We start from the raw sequence: 19,619 nt of genomic DNA, 5'->3' as shown, positions 1-19,619 counted from the left end.
AGTTCTGTTCAGAACATGGCTACTTTTCATTTCAGCACTGGTTTTAACTTACCAGTCCACAGCAATGGTATATTTATGTACTTGGTTTCAAAAAGCAATTGCTAGGAAGAGAATTTGGTTTATGAACTCCTTAAAGGCCAAGGGCCGCTGTCTGGTCTCACACCTGTTTTACTGGTACAATTCCACGAGTTCACACTTCTAAGTAAGTGAGATGAGAAACAGACCCTGTATCTTGCTGTCCTTATTCATGTGGAATAGCCACCAAATTAAATAGAAATGTTGCCTTTTTGGAGGGAGGGTGCAGCATTTAGGTAATAATCCCCGCCCCTTCCCCGGCCACAAAATGAAGCAAATATTGGGACTTCTGGAAAAAGAAGCATAGCTTCTCCTCTCTGCAGAGAAGTTACTGTTAGGCTTTTGCAGCTTGTAGCTGCTGCTGAAGGTCTCATGAAAGCAGGCAAAGGGTAGAGCTAGGTCGTGCTGTCAGGCTCCCCAACATCAGGCTTTCCGAATCTCTTTAGATACAGCATACTAGTTAATGTTGCTTGCTACGCATGCACGCACCCCCCCTTGAGTAACAGTCGGGTTTCATTTAATTCCCAAAGGAGCTCTGAGGAAGGGAGTAAGGCAGAGCTTTGTCTTCTGGCTTTCTCCCGGTGTGCCTCCAGTTTGCGCAGGGCAGGTTAAGAAATGCAGCTCTGAGCCCTTCTGTACCGTGGCCTCCTGACCAAGGGCAGGCTTACCAGCTGTCTTGGTCAGAAATTAAGTCAAATGTCACCTCTTCTCAATGAAATAATCGTGGAAAAAAACACAGATTTTGGTGCATAAAACAGAACCATACATATTGTTTATGGTTACTTATGTAGTCCTAAGTCTGTTACAAGTAAATATTTTATTTTAACTATTCTTTGTAAGTGCTAACTCTTTGTAGCAAGCAGTGATGTATTACAGCAGCTAAAAATTATACAATTCCATATAATTTTTTACCTTTCTTCTAAAATTGCTCTCTTGGGCTGAACTATAGCAACAGATACAGGTTATAATTTTTTTAGATGCATTTAATTTAATTAAGTGCCTTACGTGGGGTATACCGTACTGTAGCAGTATGTGACAGCAGTTATGTGACATAGTGCAGCATTCAGCTTCGTTACAAAATGTTAAAACTTTGCCTCACTTTTGCCAAAGGATTGTTTTATAAATACTGGGAACAAATTAATACCTGGCATAATTACACTGACTTCTGACGAGTTATATTTAGAATGAACTTAGGGTAGTGTCTTTTTTCTTTTGCTTTTCTTCTCCTTCCCCTTCGCTGTTCAGAGGATCAAGAATGTGTCTTGCCTTAACAGTACCTATGGTGAGGCAGGAGTTTCCATCAGCCTGTTTGGTTTCCCCCTGTAGAAAGGAGGAGTCATAGGTCAGTCCCTGCGCAGCAAAGCACATCTCCCAGAGCCAGGATGCACTCTGTCTTGGCTTGCTCCACGGCTTCATCTTAAGAGGGTCCAGAACACGCAAGGTCTCTGAAAAAGCATATCATCTTTTTCTACCCACTAATCACCCCCGCGTATCATGCTGCAGTCCGATGCCAGGAGTAATTAGATCGTGCTGCTTGAGCATCCCCAGCTGCTCCATTCAGATGGGGGAGCTTACCATGAGAAACTCATGCGGTTAGTGTTGGGTAAGCAGAACAGGGTCATTCAGGGCTAGCGCTGGTACCCCAGAAACAGCCAGAGGTCTCTGGGATTGCTATGGTTCTCCAAGCAATCGGCGACTCTTTTCACTGTGTCCTTCATCCCTTACCTACCAACAGCAACCAGCTCCAACTAGGGCAGGCAGAGAGCAGGACACCTACCCGAGAAGTTCTGCTCGCTGCCCCCCTCTCTCTTTGATGCACAGAGGTGACTTTTGGGTTGCAGTTAGCAACTTGCGTGATATCTGCAGCCCAAGTGGCATGCCTGTAATACGGTCCTCCCAGGCTGCCAGCCCACTGTTACGGATCGGGAAAGAGATGTGGGTCTTTCTGCTTCCACCCTGGCTTGGAGAGTTGCTAGGGAGAACTTCAGGCTGATGCACTCAAGCCCTCACTGCACGTGGAAAGTTGTTTCCAAAGGGCGTGCGCACTTCTTTCAGCCATGGAGACCACCCCGACCTTTCCTTGGCTGAGTCCCAGAGAGAGAGTGAGTACCAAGTCTCTCCCAGAACTAACCCACCAGATGTCTGATGGCGAGGATGTTGTTACAATAAATCCCAAATTATTCAGTTCCTGCTCAGAAAACCAGCAGCGCTTTCCAAGCCCAGAATCGGACTAAGCCGCGAAAGCTCCTGTTCTATTTTCTGCCAAGACAGACAGAGCAGTGTCATGGGAGTGACAGGGATCCACTGGTGAGGAAGCAGGAGATAGCGGGGAGGGAGCTGTCAGAGGGTCACGGGGAAGCTGAGCAAGCTGAGTCTGTCGAATGGTTGTCTGGAAGAGTTATGGCCGCATAAGCAGGATAATAGGTTCTCCTGAACCTTAAATGCTTCTATTTGAAGGATAAGAGGTGATATGGGGCAGCTGTTTTACTTTGAACCAATTCTGTATTCAAATGAAGCAATGCTGCATGTGTCAGATAAAACATGATTTATCTTACGTGTCTCTATCACTGTCAGATAAAATGCAGTTTGAGAGGGTCTGGAAGAAATCTGCGTTTTGGTCATACCAAGACAAATTCATCAATGGGAAAAGTGTTTAATTGTAGTAAGTTAAATAGTATTCCTCTTCCAGTGTGATGGAAATTATCCTACCCACCAGGTTTCTGTTTCTGTTTGCTAATAGCATATACGTACTTGTAAAATGTGATAAGTATTATGTTTTATTTATAAATTTTAAACGATTTCTATACATGTGGAAATATTTTTGCAATATACATCTGAATAGTGAAACGCCTGTAGGTAGCCAAATAGGTAGATAGATGTAGACCTACTTATTATGCCTTTGATAATAATACCAGCTTTGCCACAGAAGGAAATGTTGTCGGGCAAGTAATGCCGTATGTTTCACAGAATGCCCTTAAATGCATATAACGTTGCTTTCTGTGGCTTTCATTTTAGTACTGTTCCACTGATCAGGCTGCTGCAGGCACAGATGCAGAACATGTACAACAGTTCTATAATCTTCTGACTGCCTCCATTGACATAACTAGAGGCTGGGCAGAAAAAATCCCAGGATTTACTGACCTCCCAAAAGAAGATCAGACATTACTCATAGAATCAGCTTTTTTGGAGCTGTTTGTACTAAGACTCTCCATCAGGTAACTATTTATTTCATTTCCTCTTAAGCTGATGTGAAAAATCATCCATCTAAATATTTTTAAGGAATAAATATGGCGCTATCTTTGAACATTGTACCAAAAAAACCCACAAAACATCAGCAATGTCTGCATCCAAAGGATATGGTGTTTAATTTGTTTTACACTGCAGAAAAAACAAAAAAGTGATTTAAAAAGAGAGCATAGGTCTTGCTACTGTGCTTCTTTTTATTTGATATACCCCATCCTCTTCTTCCATAGTAATCAAAATTAATCCTCAGGTACTGTTTGAGCAAGTTTGCTTCGTACTCATCAGCATAAACTACAGAAAAGCACCTTCAGTATGAAAGCTTTTTCCTTTTCCCCCTTCTTTTGCGCATGCACATCTCTGTCATCTGTTTTTGAAAGGGATGAAGAAGATTTAAAATCTTGTTCAGATTGGTTTTCTTCTTACTACCAAGTCATTTAATAGAGTGAGATGCTAGTTGTCAGTCTAGCACTAATTAAGACACTTTACCAAAAACACTTTCAGGGACTGGGAAAATTCCAGACTGGTGATTTGAATTATGCCCTTGTTTCTTTAGGTTGAAAATGACCTTTGCATGCATTTTTCAACAGGGATATTGGCAATGGCGAGGGAAAGGAGAGGAGAGCTTAGCTGTAATCTCTCTCTTACACACAGGTTTTCATGTAAAAGAGTTTATGATGTTATGTGTATTGTGGTGCATTGTTGCATGTATTTTCCATTGTTTTTTCCTTATCAATTTTTACAATCTGAAAAATGCAGGTGAGAATAAGTAAATGCTGAGAGTTGTAGAATCTCTTCTTTCTCCAGTTTTTATTAGTTTTGTATTTCAAAATGCACTCACTTAGTATTCCTTTGGTTCAAACATACAGTATTTAATGTAAAATGTCTTCTCTGTTTATGCCTTTGGGCAGGACCAAAATCTTAACTAATTAGACAGTCTACACCACATGCTACAGCTAACCTCAGGCTTATAACTCTACCAAGTAAGCAATCATAGAAGCTTGTTTGTTGTACTTTGGCCCCAAGGGAGAAGCATATTGTCAAATGTGAATGCCCACATATGTCTCAGGATAATATGCCTTGGATTTTAAATGACAGACACTTCAATACTGGTTAGGCATTTTGCTGTAAAGTAGAAGATGCATTTATAATTTTTTCAATTATTTTTCTTTGAGGTCTGATACTGCTGAGGATAAGTTTGTATTCTGCAATGGACTTGTGCTGCATAGACTTCAGTGCCTTCGTGGATTTGGGGAGTGGCTCGACTCTATTAAAGACTTTTCCTTAAACTTAAAGAGCCTTAACCTTGATATCCCAGCCTTAGCAAGTTTATCAGCTCTAACTATGATTACAGGTAAGTGCTCCTTTGTTAATAGAAAGCTTCAGACTCTAGTGCTTTGCCTTAATGTAGATTCAAGCAATTCCAATTAACTGAGCTATATTCAGGGTAAAGTGAGTATGATTTTTAAGCTTTGCAATGACCGTACCGAAATTGTGGACTAACATTAGGCCATCAGATACCCCTGTTAAAATGTAATCTGACTCTATTTCTTCATGGTTTCATTGTTTTCTTGGAATAATCTCTAAAAAGCAAACTGCTTCCAAGGAGCTCCTACAAAAACATGCAAAATACTTGCTGAATTCCCAGAAAAGCCTAATGAAATGACCAGAGCTAGGTCTCCTGTGTAGGAATACTAATACCAGGGTAGCTCGAGAGCTAGAAGCCATACAGCTAGTACAGCTCACCTCGCAGCAAGATAGCTAGAGCAGAAGGAGTGCTTCACGAGGACAGGCCAGCTGCTTTTGGTAGCCAAGCTAGTGTAGGTATTCCATGTACTGCTCTTTTGAGAGAGAAAACTGGAGAATAATAAGAAAAAAGTCCTCTTCTGCAGTTGTACAAAAGCTTTTGGGTGTGCATGTGACCATATCACGCCTGCTGGGGTGAACAGCAGGAAACTAATGTCAGAATCTGCCAAATCTGGCCAGTAAGTACAAAATGGGGGAGCATAACCTTATAAGGTGTAATTTTCTCATTCCTGAAACAACAAAGCTCCTTGAAGTACTGCACTGCATACCTTGGGCTTCTTGCGATTGAAGAGGCATGGCTGGTGGAAGCAGGAAGGGTTGGGAGTAAGGGTGTCTGACAACCATGCAGCAGAAGTCAGAGCAGCAGTCATCTCTACTGAGAGCCTCACGCTCATTTCAGAAAAGCTGGTAGTATAAAGGTACAACTGTGTCGTTGGTGTGAGACAGGGCTTCAGTATGTCTTGAGCTGGATCTTCCCAGGGGTGCTATAAGCTCCACTGGAATGGATATTGATTTCCTCCTGCGTTTCAGGCATCCACCAGTTTGCAGGTGGTGGCCTCAGCAAGATCAGCTGCAGTCTTCATTTTACCTAGGTTGAGGTGATGCTTGGGAAACACTCAGATAAAACACTCAATGGCAAATATAGAAACTATAAATTGGCCAATTCCCACTGCCATTTGTGGGGCCAAGAGTTTGGCTTTAGCATTTACATGGTGTGCTTCCTTCCTGCGTTTGGGTGAAGGGTTAGTGTATACGTGTTATAGCATTAACTCTCTGCTTCTTAAGAAAAGTATTTTAAGTTTTTAATTAATTTCTATTCATTTTTCTCTGCAATTAGAAAGGGTTCATTAAGGTCCAGATTCTAGTTTCTTTGATAAAACTCTTAAGTCCAGAATAGCTCAGTGGAGTTGTTCTGTATGAAAAATTTTCAGAATCAGTGGTATGTTAAAGTGAGAAAGAACATTGCCAGCTTATTTTTGACTCCTATATATAAACATCCACAGACATGCGTTCATGCATACTTACATATATGTGTTATAAATACATATATGTGAGTGTGTGTATAAATGTACAATGTATATATGTATGCGTATGCATTTATATATCTATAAATCAAGGACAGGTGCTGTCTGTCTCCATATATATTTATATACAGGCATATAAGCTCACATGTATATAGCACCTATCATTGATTTAGGTTATTTACTATATATTAAATACGTCTTTTTTAGATAGACACAGATAGATGGAGCTTGCTCTTGATTATCTTCTTGATAAGGATGAGGAGAGGATTGACTCAGAGGATGCAGGTCGATGAACAGGATCCCCTGCAAGCTGTCTGTGTGAATGTAGAAAAAGCTGTTCTATAGGAAGAAAAGTTTTTCTCCTTGCAAACCCATGCCCTGTTGTAACATGATAATTCTTTGTTCAGTTAGGCAGTGTTTGGTTGCCCTTACATAAAGAGTCGAAGTTGTCCAGTGGCTGTCTCAGGTCACCCTAAGATATTTCATAGAAATGTCTTTTAATTAATAACGCCCCACATTTCTTCCTTTCCTTGATAACAACCCTTTCAGGAGTTGGCTATATTGTGCTGGTCTTCCCAAAGTTTCTAAACAAATGGAAGTAACTGTTGCCTTTAAAAGGAGAGCATTTCAGTCCATAAAAGCTTTAAGGTTTTCTGTATTTGTCAAACTTTTCTTGATTTTCTCACCTGTATGAGATGGTGCTTAAAATTAATGTAGCTTTCTGCTTATTCTTTTACTTCATGAGGCCAGTATATCTCTGGCCATTTGCTCTCAAGGACAGAGTATACCTTCATGCGATCTAAATTAGACCGAAGCTCCTGTGTCTAGTGATTTATATTCACAGGTTTCAGATCTCCAAGGGCAGCTAGGTAACTTAGGGACTCAACCAGAAATTTGGTCACCTGAAAATGGATGGTATTGTGTAATGATGAACGATATTAAAAAAAAGCTGAAAGAGGAAATCAGGTAATTATGGCTAAGAGAGCACTACAGCACAAAATGCTGCTGGGCAGGGTTCTTTTGAGACTTTCTCAGTGATAGTGTATTGAAATTTTATATTCAGGAAAGCCTTGAGACTTGCCTCTGGTATTGCGTCCCGTGAGAAATGGCTTCTTGCCTTCTCCCTACAGTTTGAGTATGACAAGCCACGTGCTGGTTTTCAGCTAGTGCCACCAAAGGAAAAAAAAAAAAAAGATAAATTTTGGAAATCTGGAATCTGTTGAACATTTTTAAGCATTGTTTTGAGGCTTGGCTTAGATTGTTTTAGGTGCCATTCTTTATCTCTGGAGAAGGTACTCTGCTGTAATGGACTCTTGGAGGCGATGGATTGCTAGCAAGCCGTGGTTCAAGCCCTTTTTGTGAGTCAGAGCAAGAGAGAGTCACCTTTTCCAGGAACATAGGATATCTGACTACTGAGTATCACTGTCGTTTGTGTTGAGGCCATCTGACATACTGTGTGGGCCGCTGAATGGCTGTTGTATATGATGATTTGGGGACAAGCTGGTCCTCAGAGGGACACCGAGGCCCAGTCTCTGGTGTGATTCCAACAGGAAGGGAATCTGACCATGAATCTCCCATGTCCTAGATGGATAGCCATGTCATTGGGCTGCAGGATAGGAAGGAGCAGGAAAGCTCTGTTTTGTGAATCTAGTTGTTTGCTTCTATTAGCAATGCTGCAAAACCGAAATGTGGGCTTGAGCAAAATTTTCTTCATTATTACACAAATTGCTCCAGTTCTTATTTTGCATTAGTCAACTTTTCATGACTTGATGGTTCAACCAAAAAAAGAAAAAGACAACAGCCCAGTGTTCTATAATAGTCATAGCTTGTTTTAATACTGTACAGCATCTTAGGTAGCACCAAATTCAAGAATTGTCTCTCCGGGTAAAGAAAAATGCTCCTGGGAGTAATGACCTGTTTGTTCTTCTTGATTTCATGAGTGCTCTCCGTAGCCCAAACAAAGACGTGCTCTTAGAAAACAAACCCTCCTGTATACTAGTCATTGGCAGTATTGCTGAAGGAGAAAAGTAAGAGAAGTCGCTACTCTCTTTCGCATGTTCTCTTTGTTCTGCAAGAGTGACAGGGAGAACTAACATCTCTCTCCAAGTGAAGGAAGAGGGAATAAATGTAAAAATTAGTGTTGGAGGCTAAAAGACATTCCACTGTTCCCAGTGTCCCAAGATACTGAAGGCTGTTCACTCATTTTGGGATGTCAAATTGGCTCCCTGCTAACAGCCCCGGTAGTTCCAGTGCCCTTTAACTAACTCTGCTGACTTGTTTGGAGCTGTGAAGCTCCATGTCCTATCTCAACCACAGCTGCGGGTCACAGCATAGGATGCATGGTTATAGGCAGATGTGACCATTCATTCCATGTAGTAATTTTGAAGAGAACGACAGGAGACCTAGTGAGTATCACAATACTCGCTAATTCACTGCTTGCTTTGAGTAAAACTACAGGTATGCACAACATAAAATAAACAGGAAAAGATTTTGTAATATTTTGCATTGTATAATCCATTAGAAAGTCCACATATTTGTGCTTTTTCTGTTTATTTTATGTTTCCTGGGAATTTGCACTATGTTGCCTAGAAGGAAAAGCATCATGTTGGATTCCTGCTGAATTTTCAAGTCCTTTCAGATAGGACATCAGCTTGAAAGAGCAGGCAGAATGAAAGAAGTGACATCTGGTTTATCGTGTGCAGCTTGCAAACAGTTAACTTAAAACTCTGCAATGCCAAAGCATATCTTTTTTCTTTAAGGTACTCCTTTAGGATCTTCCTCTCTCTGTCTCTCTTCTCTTTTTTTACTTCCTTCGGTTGGTTAACAAGGGCTGGACACAACTTCCCTCCAGCGCACATCGGTGGTGCTCTGAGCATCAGCCAGAAGAAGGTAGTTAGGAAACAACACATGACACTCACCCCACATCCCCATGAAAGCAAGAAATGAGTTCTGTCCTGTTCTTTTTCTTTGGATCACATATTCTGTTGGGATGTAGGATCTAATGAGCTAAAGAAGAGTGCCAACACGGAAAGAAAATGCTGGTCATCTTGGGACAAGTTCCGTCCTTAGTTCCACATGGACAATTTCTGTCAGTTTAGTGTGTTACATGGATCACAATTGTTCCTGCGCAACCACTCCACTGCGGACTGGATGGTGTTGACAATGAAGCTTTGCAGAGTAGACCAGATATTAGCTCAGCCTATTCTTGAAAATGCTTCCTTAACTTCCCAAATGACCATTTTTAATGCTCTGTTTTATAGTTTTTCTAACAGTGTGAAAATATAAAGACTGAGAGTCCAATGCAGATCATCTCAAGGGCACACTGTAATTTAGCCTCAAATTTCTGCCTGCTCTAAAACTGCTAGTGTTTTCTCTCTCTGCTGATTCACTTTTCCTCTCTGCCTCTTCCTTTCTCTATCCACATCAAAATATTATTGTTTTGCCCACTTGACACTCTCAGTGGGATGCTGCTGAGTACAGAGCATTCTAGCCCTCATTCAACCAAGCTCTTTCAGCATATGTTTTATTTTAAGTGTGTTACAGACCAGCCCAGAACCACTGTATATATTGGGCTTATTCACACTCTTAATGCTTTGTTAGACTGGCACCAGAACATTGAAGAATATTGTGAGGTTTCAATTAATTATGAGTTTGTGTTTGTCTTCCTGCTGTTGGGCTTTCCGTTCCAGTTTACAAACACAATTTTTAGCACCATCAGTCATACCAAGAAAGAGTAATGAGTCCGGTCTGGCTAAAAAGGGTCTGGCTGCTGCAGTTCCCTTCTGAACATGAATTCATCCAACTTCCCTACGGAAGGGAGGCTCACCTACTCTTCAGCAGCAGATATCCTTCAGTCCTGTTGCCAGGATCCTCCGGAGTGGGTGCTTTGTGTGCTGGGTCTACATACAAGCAGGTGGCAGACTGGAGGAGTGTAGGAGAGCCGGTTATAAAAAAAAGAACCCTCCAGATTGCATTGTCTGCCTTCCCCCCGCCACTTTGCTGAGGGAAATACTGTCAGCATCAAAGTGAAGTACTCACTCCTCCTTCTCCACTCCCACCTTTTTGCTGAGGCAAGAGCTCTTCCCTTCTACAGCAACCAGCCGTCTCTCTGTTACGTTGTGGTTTTCTTAAAGGAGGGAGCATCCTGTGTGGTCATTCAGCTCATCTGACTTTAGGTGCCTTGCACAGCTGGTGGATAATACAGGGCACCTCCAGAAGATGACTCATCCACCTAAAATTGTAATCATCTTCTAAAAATGCCCAACATTCCACCGATGTTAGGAGGAGCTCGAGAAGCCTGTGCTCCTAGCTTGGGCACCCTTGTGAAGTGCCGGAGAGTTAGGCAGGATGAATATGGGCCAGATTGCAACGGGAAAGGAGACTCTTGGATCTGCCGAGTGGCAATCTTGATGCGTAACAGAGTGTACACGAGACAACCAGAAAGCTGTAGGCAACTGAGCCTTGTGCTTATTTGAGTTATAGAAGGGGAAGAGGATTGCGAAGGGGGAAGAGAAAATCAGATAACTATGTTGAAACCGAGACAATCAAGAGGCCTATTTTAAGTCTGCAGCGTAAATCTGTTGCGTTTCTGATCGGAAACCCTGACACGGAGCGCAGAGCCCAAGGGTCTCTGAGGTGCGCAAGGTCTTTGAAATACTTGTGCTCTTTGAGAGGTGTTTCTCATAAAGGTAGCGCTCAGTCTGCCTACCCCTGGCAAAATCTACCTCGTGTCAGAGATTAGGGAAAGAAGGACTAGCACAGCTGGTGATGGGTTTTCCTGCTCTTTTGCTTTCTTCCTATCAAGTTTTTGCTGATCAGCCTAATTATAGCACAGAATCACATTGAGATTCCTGGGAAAAGGAGAAAGGTGTAAAAAACTTGCTGCATTCAGTTTGCCAGGATGAGCTGCTAAGTTTGCAGAGCTTTAGAGGCAAGACTTCTGATGAATCATTTTGACAGGCTTATGGAGAGCATCTTTGCCATAAATCACCATTTTTCTTGCAAAAATCAATGGTATCCTAAAACACAAGGCTGAGAAATCCTATATTGACTTTACCCGTGCCTTTTTAATTGTCATTATAAGAAAGTCTGAATACAATAATATTTACACACCTCCTCAATCAGTTAGAGAAAATCTATCCATTTTGACTAGCTGTCCTTCTTGGGATAAATCTTGGCCTTATCATTTCCATGTGGATAAGAACATCCTGTGGAAGACAGCGAACGATTAGAGGCCATCGGCTTCAGCGCCAGGGCACACACTTACCACAGGTGCCTTGTGCTGCTCCCTTTAGGTTGAGTAAGAAAGATCGTGGGTCTGTCTTTGTGCAGATGGGCCTGGCTGCGTGGAAAAGGCAAGAAAATGTGCTTCCTGCTATTTGAACCCTATTAAATTTAAATCTTTGAGTACGTTAGACCCAAGACTCCTCAAGTCTACCGGAGAGAGGAGCTGTTTCTTATACGAGTACGTTCCCCAGAAATTAGTCGGATGCTAACACCAGAGACTGCAATGGCAGTGCCAGTGCATGCAAGCGCCCTTTACTAGCGGAAGGGCTTCCACATAGATGGCTTTGACTTTCTCCGGGTTCACAAGGGATGCCTTAGGGATCGGAGACTGAAAACCCCTGAGGCACTTCCAGTCATGAGGAATTACCTTTGTAGAGATTTGCAAGTAGCAAAGGCCATTGCATGGTAATTCATGCAGGAGAGGACAGTTCGGTTTATCGGAGACTGCTTTAATATTGTAGCACCAGAGAGTGGCTTAAGGATGGACTATCTCTTAATTCTGAATTTCCATGATTTTGTTATGTAAAGTAAGGCTACTAATGTTATAATCTTTGCACATATTGTGTTTTGCATCGGTATGTTTCATGGCTAGCTACCAAAGACACGATTTGTTCATGAAACCTTCTGAACTTGTCAGTGTGAGACAAATACTGTTTAGTTCTGGCTGGAAATGTTAACAACATTGCTGTGTGCTCCAGAGCCAGAGATAATTTTCCATACTCTGCAGCAAGGTACACACCTGCTGAGGCATTGGTTTAAAAATGTGCTCTGCTAATTTGTAGTCGGGTTTTGGATCCATTCTAGTATTTCAGCTCCCTGGATCTATGAAGATATCTTCACTTACACAGCCAGGAAACAACCTCAAAACAGATTAAAAGATGGGAACTCTTCAAAGACTGCAAGATTAATTTAATGTCCTGCAGATTCTCTCAGTAGGCTACTGGTACAAAAAAAAAAACCAAACCCAGAGCTTTTCAAACCTGTATAAAATATTTATCCACCAAGATTTTTAATGGCAGAATCTGCCTAAGTATTTACTCCCAGTGACCTGTATAGTTAAGGCTTACATAATTACACTATACACCATTTACTGGAAAGGCTTTAAATATTCATTGACTCCTCGTGTTTTAATGTAAACAAGGCACTTTTAGAATACCTAGGGTTTTTAATTCCTGCAAGGTGAAAAAGATGTCTGAAGCAGATGTTACTGCTTGGATGAGTGTTGCTGTGAAGCAACAGGGCAGATTGATGGTACTTAAGTGATAGAGCACAGTAGCTTCTGGCCAGAGATGTACACGTCTGCACATCTCCGACTCTGATCCCAAACCAGTATTCTTCAGGAGCTAGCTCTGCCTAAGTAAATAAAGTTGAAAAAAGTGTAAAATGGGTGAATATCAGTGGAAAATCAGACCTTTACATTTCTGACTGCCTTCATTGAATCCCATCTGTTTTATTGGTTTGTCAAGAACACCTAGCCAAAACAGGTGGTAAGGGGAGGCAGCGAGGAGTTTATATACACATGCCTGGGCAAGGCACCGCTGCGCCTTGCGCAGGCGTTACGCCTGCTTCTGGAAGTAAACTGTACTCTTTTCACTGTTCATTAAGGGACGGACAGAGAAAGTATCTATTGCTCACTCCTCCTGGAGTAGAAGAACAAGACTTGGGGGCAATGGGCACAATATGGCCCGTGGCTGCCAGGGATGGGGGAGAGGGCCAGGGAAGGCAGACGACTTCAAATGCGTCAAAAATGAGAACTGCCACACTTACTTCTCGTCCGCTGCTGTCACTCTTTTTGTAGGTCTAGTTGATTAAAATTAATTTAACCTGCATTTTCTCAGACTGCCCTGTCTGGTGTAATTCTATTTCATGTGTAAATTATTATGACTTTGCTACAAAGCCAGCTCTTACTTACTTGTGAGTTTCAAAGTCAAAGGCAAATCAAAACATCACAAAATTATTTAAGAGTCTTGTTCTGAAATATTATATTAATTTATCCACTAAATCTTGATAGCAAACACAAAATTCTTTCCCGTGTACCAGTAAAGAACCTGCTTTTAATGAATCCCAAATCTGATTCATTCTATTTATGCTTAAAGAACTGTGGATGCGTTTAACACTTTTGCAGTATTTTAAAAGACTATTTGAAGGGGGACAAACCCCAGCTCCCCTTCCTTGTAGGAATGCTGAGGTTTTTGTGATGGATAACACAGTAGCCTTTTCACTTTAGGCATTGCTCACTCAAAGCAAAATAGTTAACTTCCAGGCTTCTTTTATCTTAGACCTTTTAAAGATGAATAAACTAAAAAGCAGCAGCTGATCAAAATAACAAAGGGTGGTAAGGTGCCTTTAGTATCTTGTAAGAGTGTCTGCGAATTCCTGGTGGAATTCTACGCCGGGCGCTGATGGAGCTGGCTAAGGATATCGATCGCCACTTGAATTCACTGAATAAATAATGGTTGCCATAGTTATTGAGCATTCACAACTGGTGGGGAAGCACAGAAATCTCCAAAACACCTCCTGTGATAGTTTTGCTGGAAAATCACCCAATTAATTCTGTCTCATATCTTGAAAATTATGCGAGATACACAGGATGCTTGGACTCCTTGTACTAGAATTTCAATCATAATTGAGCATCTCTGCCGCCTATTTTAGCAGCTAAAGAGAAAAGGGCACTTGTCATCTCTTATTTTGTTCTTATTTGGCAGAAAGGTTAAGTGACATCATATAACCCCAAATGTGCTGAGAAATCTTACACTTTGAAAGCATTTTTTGCTCTGAGTACCAGAGTATGGATTTGGGTTACTCCAAAGCAAACGAGTTCTCTCAGTTTGCGGTAGAGGTGCTGATGTGTTTTTTTTCTCTCGCTTTGCAGAACGACATGGATTAAAAGAACCAAAGAAAGTGGAAGAGCTATGCAACAAGATCACAAGCAGTTTGAAAGATCACTTAACTTTCAGTTGCCAAAACAAAGGACAACCGCTCGAGTCTGCAGAGCCGAAGGTACTGGGTGTTCTGGCTGACTTGCGTTCTCTCTGCACACTGGGACTGCAGCGCATCTTTTACCTGAAACTGGAAGATTTGGTGCCAGCCCCTTCCATTATCGACAGGCTGTTTCTGGACACCTTACCCTTCTGAGTCAAACCACCCTCCTGAAAGGCAAATGCCCACCAGAGCAGGCAAATGGATCGTGACTTACAGCTAACATTTTTCTGCCCTCACTTAACAGAAAAGCAGCTCCAGGTCTAAAATGAGGTCTTTTCTGGCGCTTTGTCCTTACAACCTGAGGCCTGAACCTTACTGGCTTACTGGTTTGGGGTTGTGTTCTTTGTTTTCTTTTGTGTGATTTGGGTTTTTTAAATGGCTAATATGGCACTTTTGGACAATGCTATCCCAGCAGCAGTAAAAGGTTAACATGACTGTCTTAAATCTGTTGTTTAACACCTCATGGTACATGAGGAATAAAATTGTAGAAGCTGTGTTTGAGAACAAGAACAGCAAATAGTTGTTTGCCAGGGTAGTATGTGTTTTGTGAGGATACCTTTAGCATACTTCCTGCATCAAGGGCACATACATCAGCACAATCTAAACAAAAATTCACTTTTTTTAGCAAAGTACATTCAATTGAACATTTCATACAAATCAAATATAGCAAAATGACAATGGCTGTTAGCTCCCATGTTCAAGTGCAATTTTTTAAAGTGCTGTCTTACTAAGTCTCGTTTATTAACTAATTTATTTTACTATGAAAACAAACGGAAGAAATCAAGTGAGAAAATTACATGCACTAACTTACCTGACAGAGTTTTCCAAACTTGATTCCATGTAGCGCGACTTATTGACAAATGTATGTGGAAGACACGGGAGCAATTGTGGCTCAGTTGTTCCTTAGCTAAGGAAATCCGAGTAAGTAGTGATTGGAGCATACAGGGTCAGCATCAGGGATAGTTCGGTTTTAGACTTCTAACACAAGTGACTAGTTAGTAAACAGACGGAAGATGGTTTTCAAGAACAAGCAAGTCTTGTAAAATAGTATGAATGTAAGTGCTAGGAAGGATATAGTGGGCTGCGTTTAAACATTCCGTGTTCGTACTCCTTTTTGTATGTTTATACTGTTGATGCCATATTAATATGAAATAATTTGTTGCATAGTGTCTTTATTTGTATAAATGTTTGTATGCATGGTATATTGTAATGGCTTTGCCTGTATTTATTGCAATGACTGCCAGCTCATGGGAGCCCTGTTACACATGATAACTAAATGGGGTGTTCACACTGACTCAGATACACCGGTTGGAAAACTATATACATATATATAATGTGTATATATATATATGTATATACCTATATTTGTGTGCGTGTGTGTGTGCGCGCGTGTCTTTTTATTAACCATTTGTATATAAAATATCTGTCAAATCACAAGCAGAGTTATTTTACAGTTTATTTGCAGTGACTTCTAAGGCAGTACTGTTTAGCACTTTGATATTAAAATCTTGCTCATGTTTTGCTAAATTCAAATAATATTTAAAAAGTTTAGTTCTAAAAAACTTTATATGCACTGTATTAAGTCAAAATTTTGTTGGTCATTTTGCTAAGGAAATTTTTGAATGTCAACCTGATGTCACTGTATCTTTTGTTAGCTTTAAACATTCTAGCTTTTGTCTTTTTTTAAACTATGCTGTTTATATGGAAATTAAATTATACAATCAAACAGATGCCAAATGAATTGCCTAATTGCTGCAAAGGATAACCCAGATATCGAGTCACTGTATGGTTTTCAAATAGTAATCTGGTATTTTATCACTTACTATGTTTGGATGTGCTTTTATGAAAAAATTATTCTTATATCAAGATTTATAGTAGTGTCAATAGGGAAACAGACTTCTAATCACTATAGTTAATATTTCCGGTTTACCTGCAGATAATATTTGGAAAAGTATTGCTTTTTGTATTGACTTTTAAGCTTATGTGCAAACATAATAGCATAATTAAATATCAGAGAAGCTAATGTTTCTTGTAGGTTGCTGTAACAAGCCTGACCAGCAAGACAAATATATTTTGACTGAACTCGCTTTTGTATATACTAAATATATATATATACGTATATATATATATACACTCACACACATGTGCGCATACAAAAACATACAAACACAAAATCCGAAAGTATGTTTACTTTTGTCTCCTTGTGTAAGACACAAGGTCCCTTGAGAAATGACTTTTATCTAGGGACAAATCCTGCCAGGTGCTGAGCACCAACCAGATGAGGGCTTGCAGGCGCTTCTTGCGAGTGGGCCCTTACAAAGAATTTTCAGGCGAATCAGCATAGTACAGTAAAATTGCTTTTTTGTTGAGCAAGGTTTATTTATTAAGAAGTGGAATGTGAGTGGGAGGTAGCAGGTCCAGAGCCCCGTGTGAGATTTCACGTAGCCAGTGTCCTCCAGTCTTCCATAGATAGTCTTAACTGTGATACTCTCCCAAATCCCGTCATCTGTGGAATTGTCCTTCATGTCAACTTCAATACACAGATTCATCCTAGAGTACAACCAGTGACAGGTCACAGTGGTAAAAGAAAGAGTTAACGCAGAATAAATCTACTACTTTTCTTAGAGCTCTCTCAGTGTGAACATTTCTTTGTCTAGGCAGAATTCAGGAATATATCAGGTGTTAAGGGAGAGTGCCTTGCTTTTATTTCAGACAACAGTGTTTCAAGAGTTTCTTCACTCCGCTAACCGCAGTACTTTTTTTCTTTTTCTTTTTTCTTTCTTTTTTTTTTTGTGGTGTTAACCTGTGGGTTGAAAGAAATGCTCTTGTACATATACAATGTAAATTAAAATTATTAAATTGAATAACATTTTTTTCAGAGGCCCCATGTGTGTTGAATAAGTATGCTTAATTCTGTTAAAATCTGATGCGAATTTTTTATCATTTATAAAACATTAAAAAAATTGTCTACTTGAGTCTTAAAAGTGGAAAAATTGGTGAAGCATGCTTAAGAACACTGGCAATTTAATGGCTAGCCTTTTGATTAAAATAGCTTTTATATAAATACAATAAGACCTGCAGTATCTGGTTACGCAGTCTCAATTAGATACTGAGAGCTGGATGATGGTTGAACTACATACAGACCAGAGCAGAGAGACTACCTGCCCCTCACTGTGCTTCTCCTCCATGCCAGGAACGGATTATAATTAAATCACAGATGATGATGGCCACAAGGGAGGGAGGGGATGGCTACAGGGCTCATGGTCCCATAGCACCTACATCTGGCTAGAAAGAGGACAGAGCTCTCTGATCCCATCTTCTCCCCCTTTGTGTCAGCAAATCCTGGTAAGACGTTGCTCCAGCAGGCACCTGCAGCATTTTCTTTAAGTGTGCATCCAATTCCTTTCCTTACGGTGCCTTTGCTTTGCTAGGAGGGATCGCTTATCCTCTGCCAGACAAAACTGTTTGGCTACAAATACATTTTCAACAAATGCAGTTTTGAGAGGCATCTGCCACTATTCTGGGTATCGCCATGAGTACTGACGGCTCCGGCACACCTCCGCGAGAGCTGTTCTTCTGCGGGAACTGCTCGGCTGGAGGGTACGTCAAATGATGTGCTGTGGCGGGCTGCAGGATCGACAGCTCCTTCTTTGGAAACGTGACAAAACAAAAGGTTGCTCAAACTCCTCCAAATTATTTGTTGCTTTTTTCCATGCCTTATTTTTAAAATTAAACTACGAATCTTAAAATTGTTAATGATAATGGCAATGAGTTTTGCATAGTAGTCCCCCGTTAGGCAAAACATGCAGATTTCGTGACCAACCCACACCAGGGTCTGAATTTTCACCCCACAAGACAAAGCTTATCCTCGCTAAACTCACAAGTATCTCAGTGTGTAATTACTTCAGGGGCCATAAGCTTTGTCCTTGGACATGAGAACAGAACCGTGTCCCGATGTAGATCGCCTGCACTTCTGTCCTTATGTGTGCCTTATGTGCTCATACCCATCAGTGCCAGAGTCCTTGCAAAGGGATGCGGTACCCGATGATTGACTCTGGCAGTGGAAGGTTGGGCTGAGTCAGGAATGTAATAGCGGGTTCCTCCAGTAGACACCATCCTTGGACAGGAGGCTGGCACCAAGGCATCCCAAAATGAGTAACTTTAACTAGAGGCGAGTCAAATTTCTTTCTACAGTTTTCCTACTTTGACTTTTCACATTCACATTTGTCCAATATACAAAGCTAAAGTTTCAGTTATGTTGCAGAGAGGAAGGAGAGAGAGAGAGGTTTAATTGTATAAAATTAAGCATGGCTCTGACAAAAATTGGCAACTCCCTCGATGGACACTATGAAACATGTCTTTTGATTAATTATTTGTATTATAGCAACACCTAGAGGCCACAACACAGATCAGGACCCCATTTTGCTAGCTACGCTTATTAGCACCTCCAGTACCCACCCAGGAAAAGCTCCAGTCCAAATAGACAAAAGAAAAAGAAAGAGGAGCAACACAGGAAAAAGGGAGTAGAGTGCCATGCCCAAGGGCATACAGAATTTCAGTCACAGAGTTGGGAATAAAAACTTTTATTTACTGAGCTAGTGTCCAGTGAATGCTCTTATTTTGTTTTCCTTTTCTTTCCCTGGGCAATTTATGCTGCCACTGTATTGAATTTTATGCAAACTTGATAAAAGCATCGAAAAATTCAAAATAACCCATGTATTCAAACTGATCTCTTTTACCCTATGTATATAAATCATCTATGAGACTATTCAAAATCCTGGTCAATCACATGTTTGGAACTAAGCTGTGATACAAACTACAAAGTATTTAGAAAAGAGATATTTAGCTGTTCTTTATTAAATTAGTGAAACCGACCATTAGGAATATTGCAAGATATGGATTAAACAATAATTACTAATGGATACAAAAGATTAACTTTTAAAAATGCCAAACTATTGATGCAGTAATTGAATAAATGGGGAGTCAATTCATCAAATTCTTAGCAGCAGATGATATATTTGAGAACTGTATTCCAGACCTGCGTTTGTGAGAATTACCAATACAGTGATTTGTCAAATAAAAGAAAAAGAAACTTGTTTACCATATGGAAACACTTTTAGCAATTTTTCTTCTGTTTTCTTTTTTAACATTAGACACCTTTACTTTTATATTTATAATATGGAATGTTCTGGCTGCATCTGGTTA

At 40.6% G+C, this 19,619-nt stretch overlaps 1 protein-coding gene across 1 annotated transcript in view; it reads left to right on the top strand.

Annotated features, from left to right (window-relative positions):
- The window catches only part of NR4A3 (nuclear receptor subfamily 4 group A member 3), a 29,215-nt gene extending 11,923 nt beyond the window's left edge, over positions 1–17,292 (top strand). The window contains 3 exon segments of the mRNA XM_052787192.1: positions 3,091–3,290; positions 4,491–4,669; positions 14,305–17,292. Coding sequence (XP_052643152.1) covers positions 3,091–3,290; positions 4,491–4,669; positions 14,305–14,567 — 642 coding nt within the window. The 3' untranslated portion in view covers positions 14,568–17,292.
- The last annotated feature ends 2,327 nt before the right edge of the window (positions 17,293–19,619 follow it).

This window comes from Harpia harpyja, chromosome 5 (genome assembly GCF_026419915.1).
Source record: "Harpia harpyja isolate bHarHar1 chromosome 5, bHarHar1 primary haplotype, whole genome shotgun sequence".
Taxonomy (NCBI): Eukaryota; Metazoa; Chordata; class Aves; order Accipitriformes; family Accipitridae; genus Harpia; species Harpia harpyja.
This window is presented reverse-complemented; position numbering and strand designations above follow the sequence as displayed.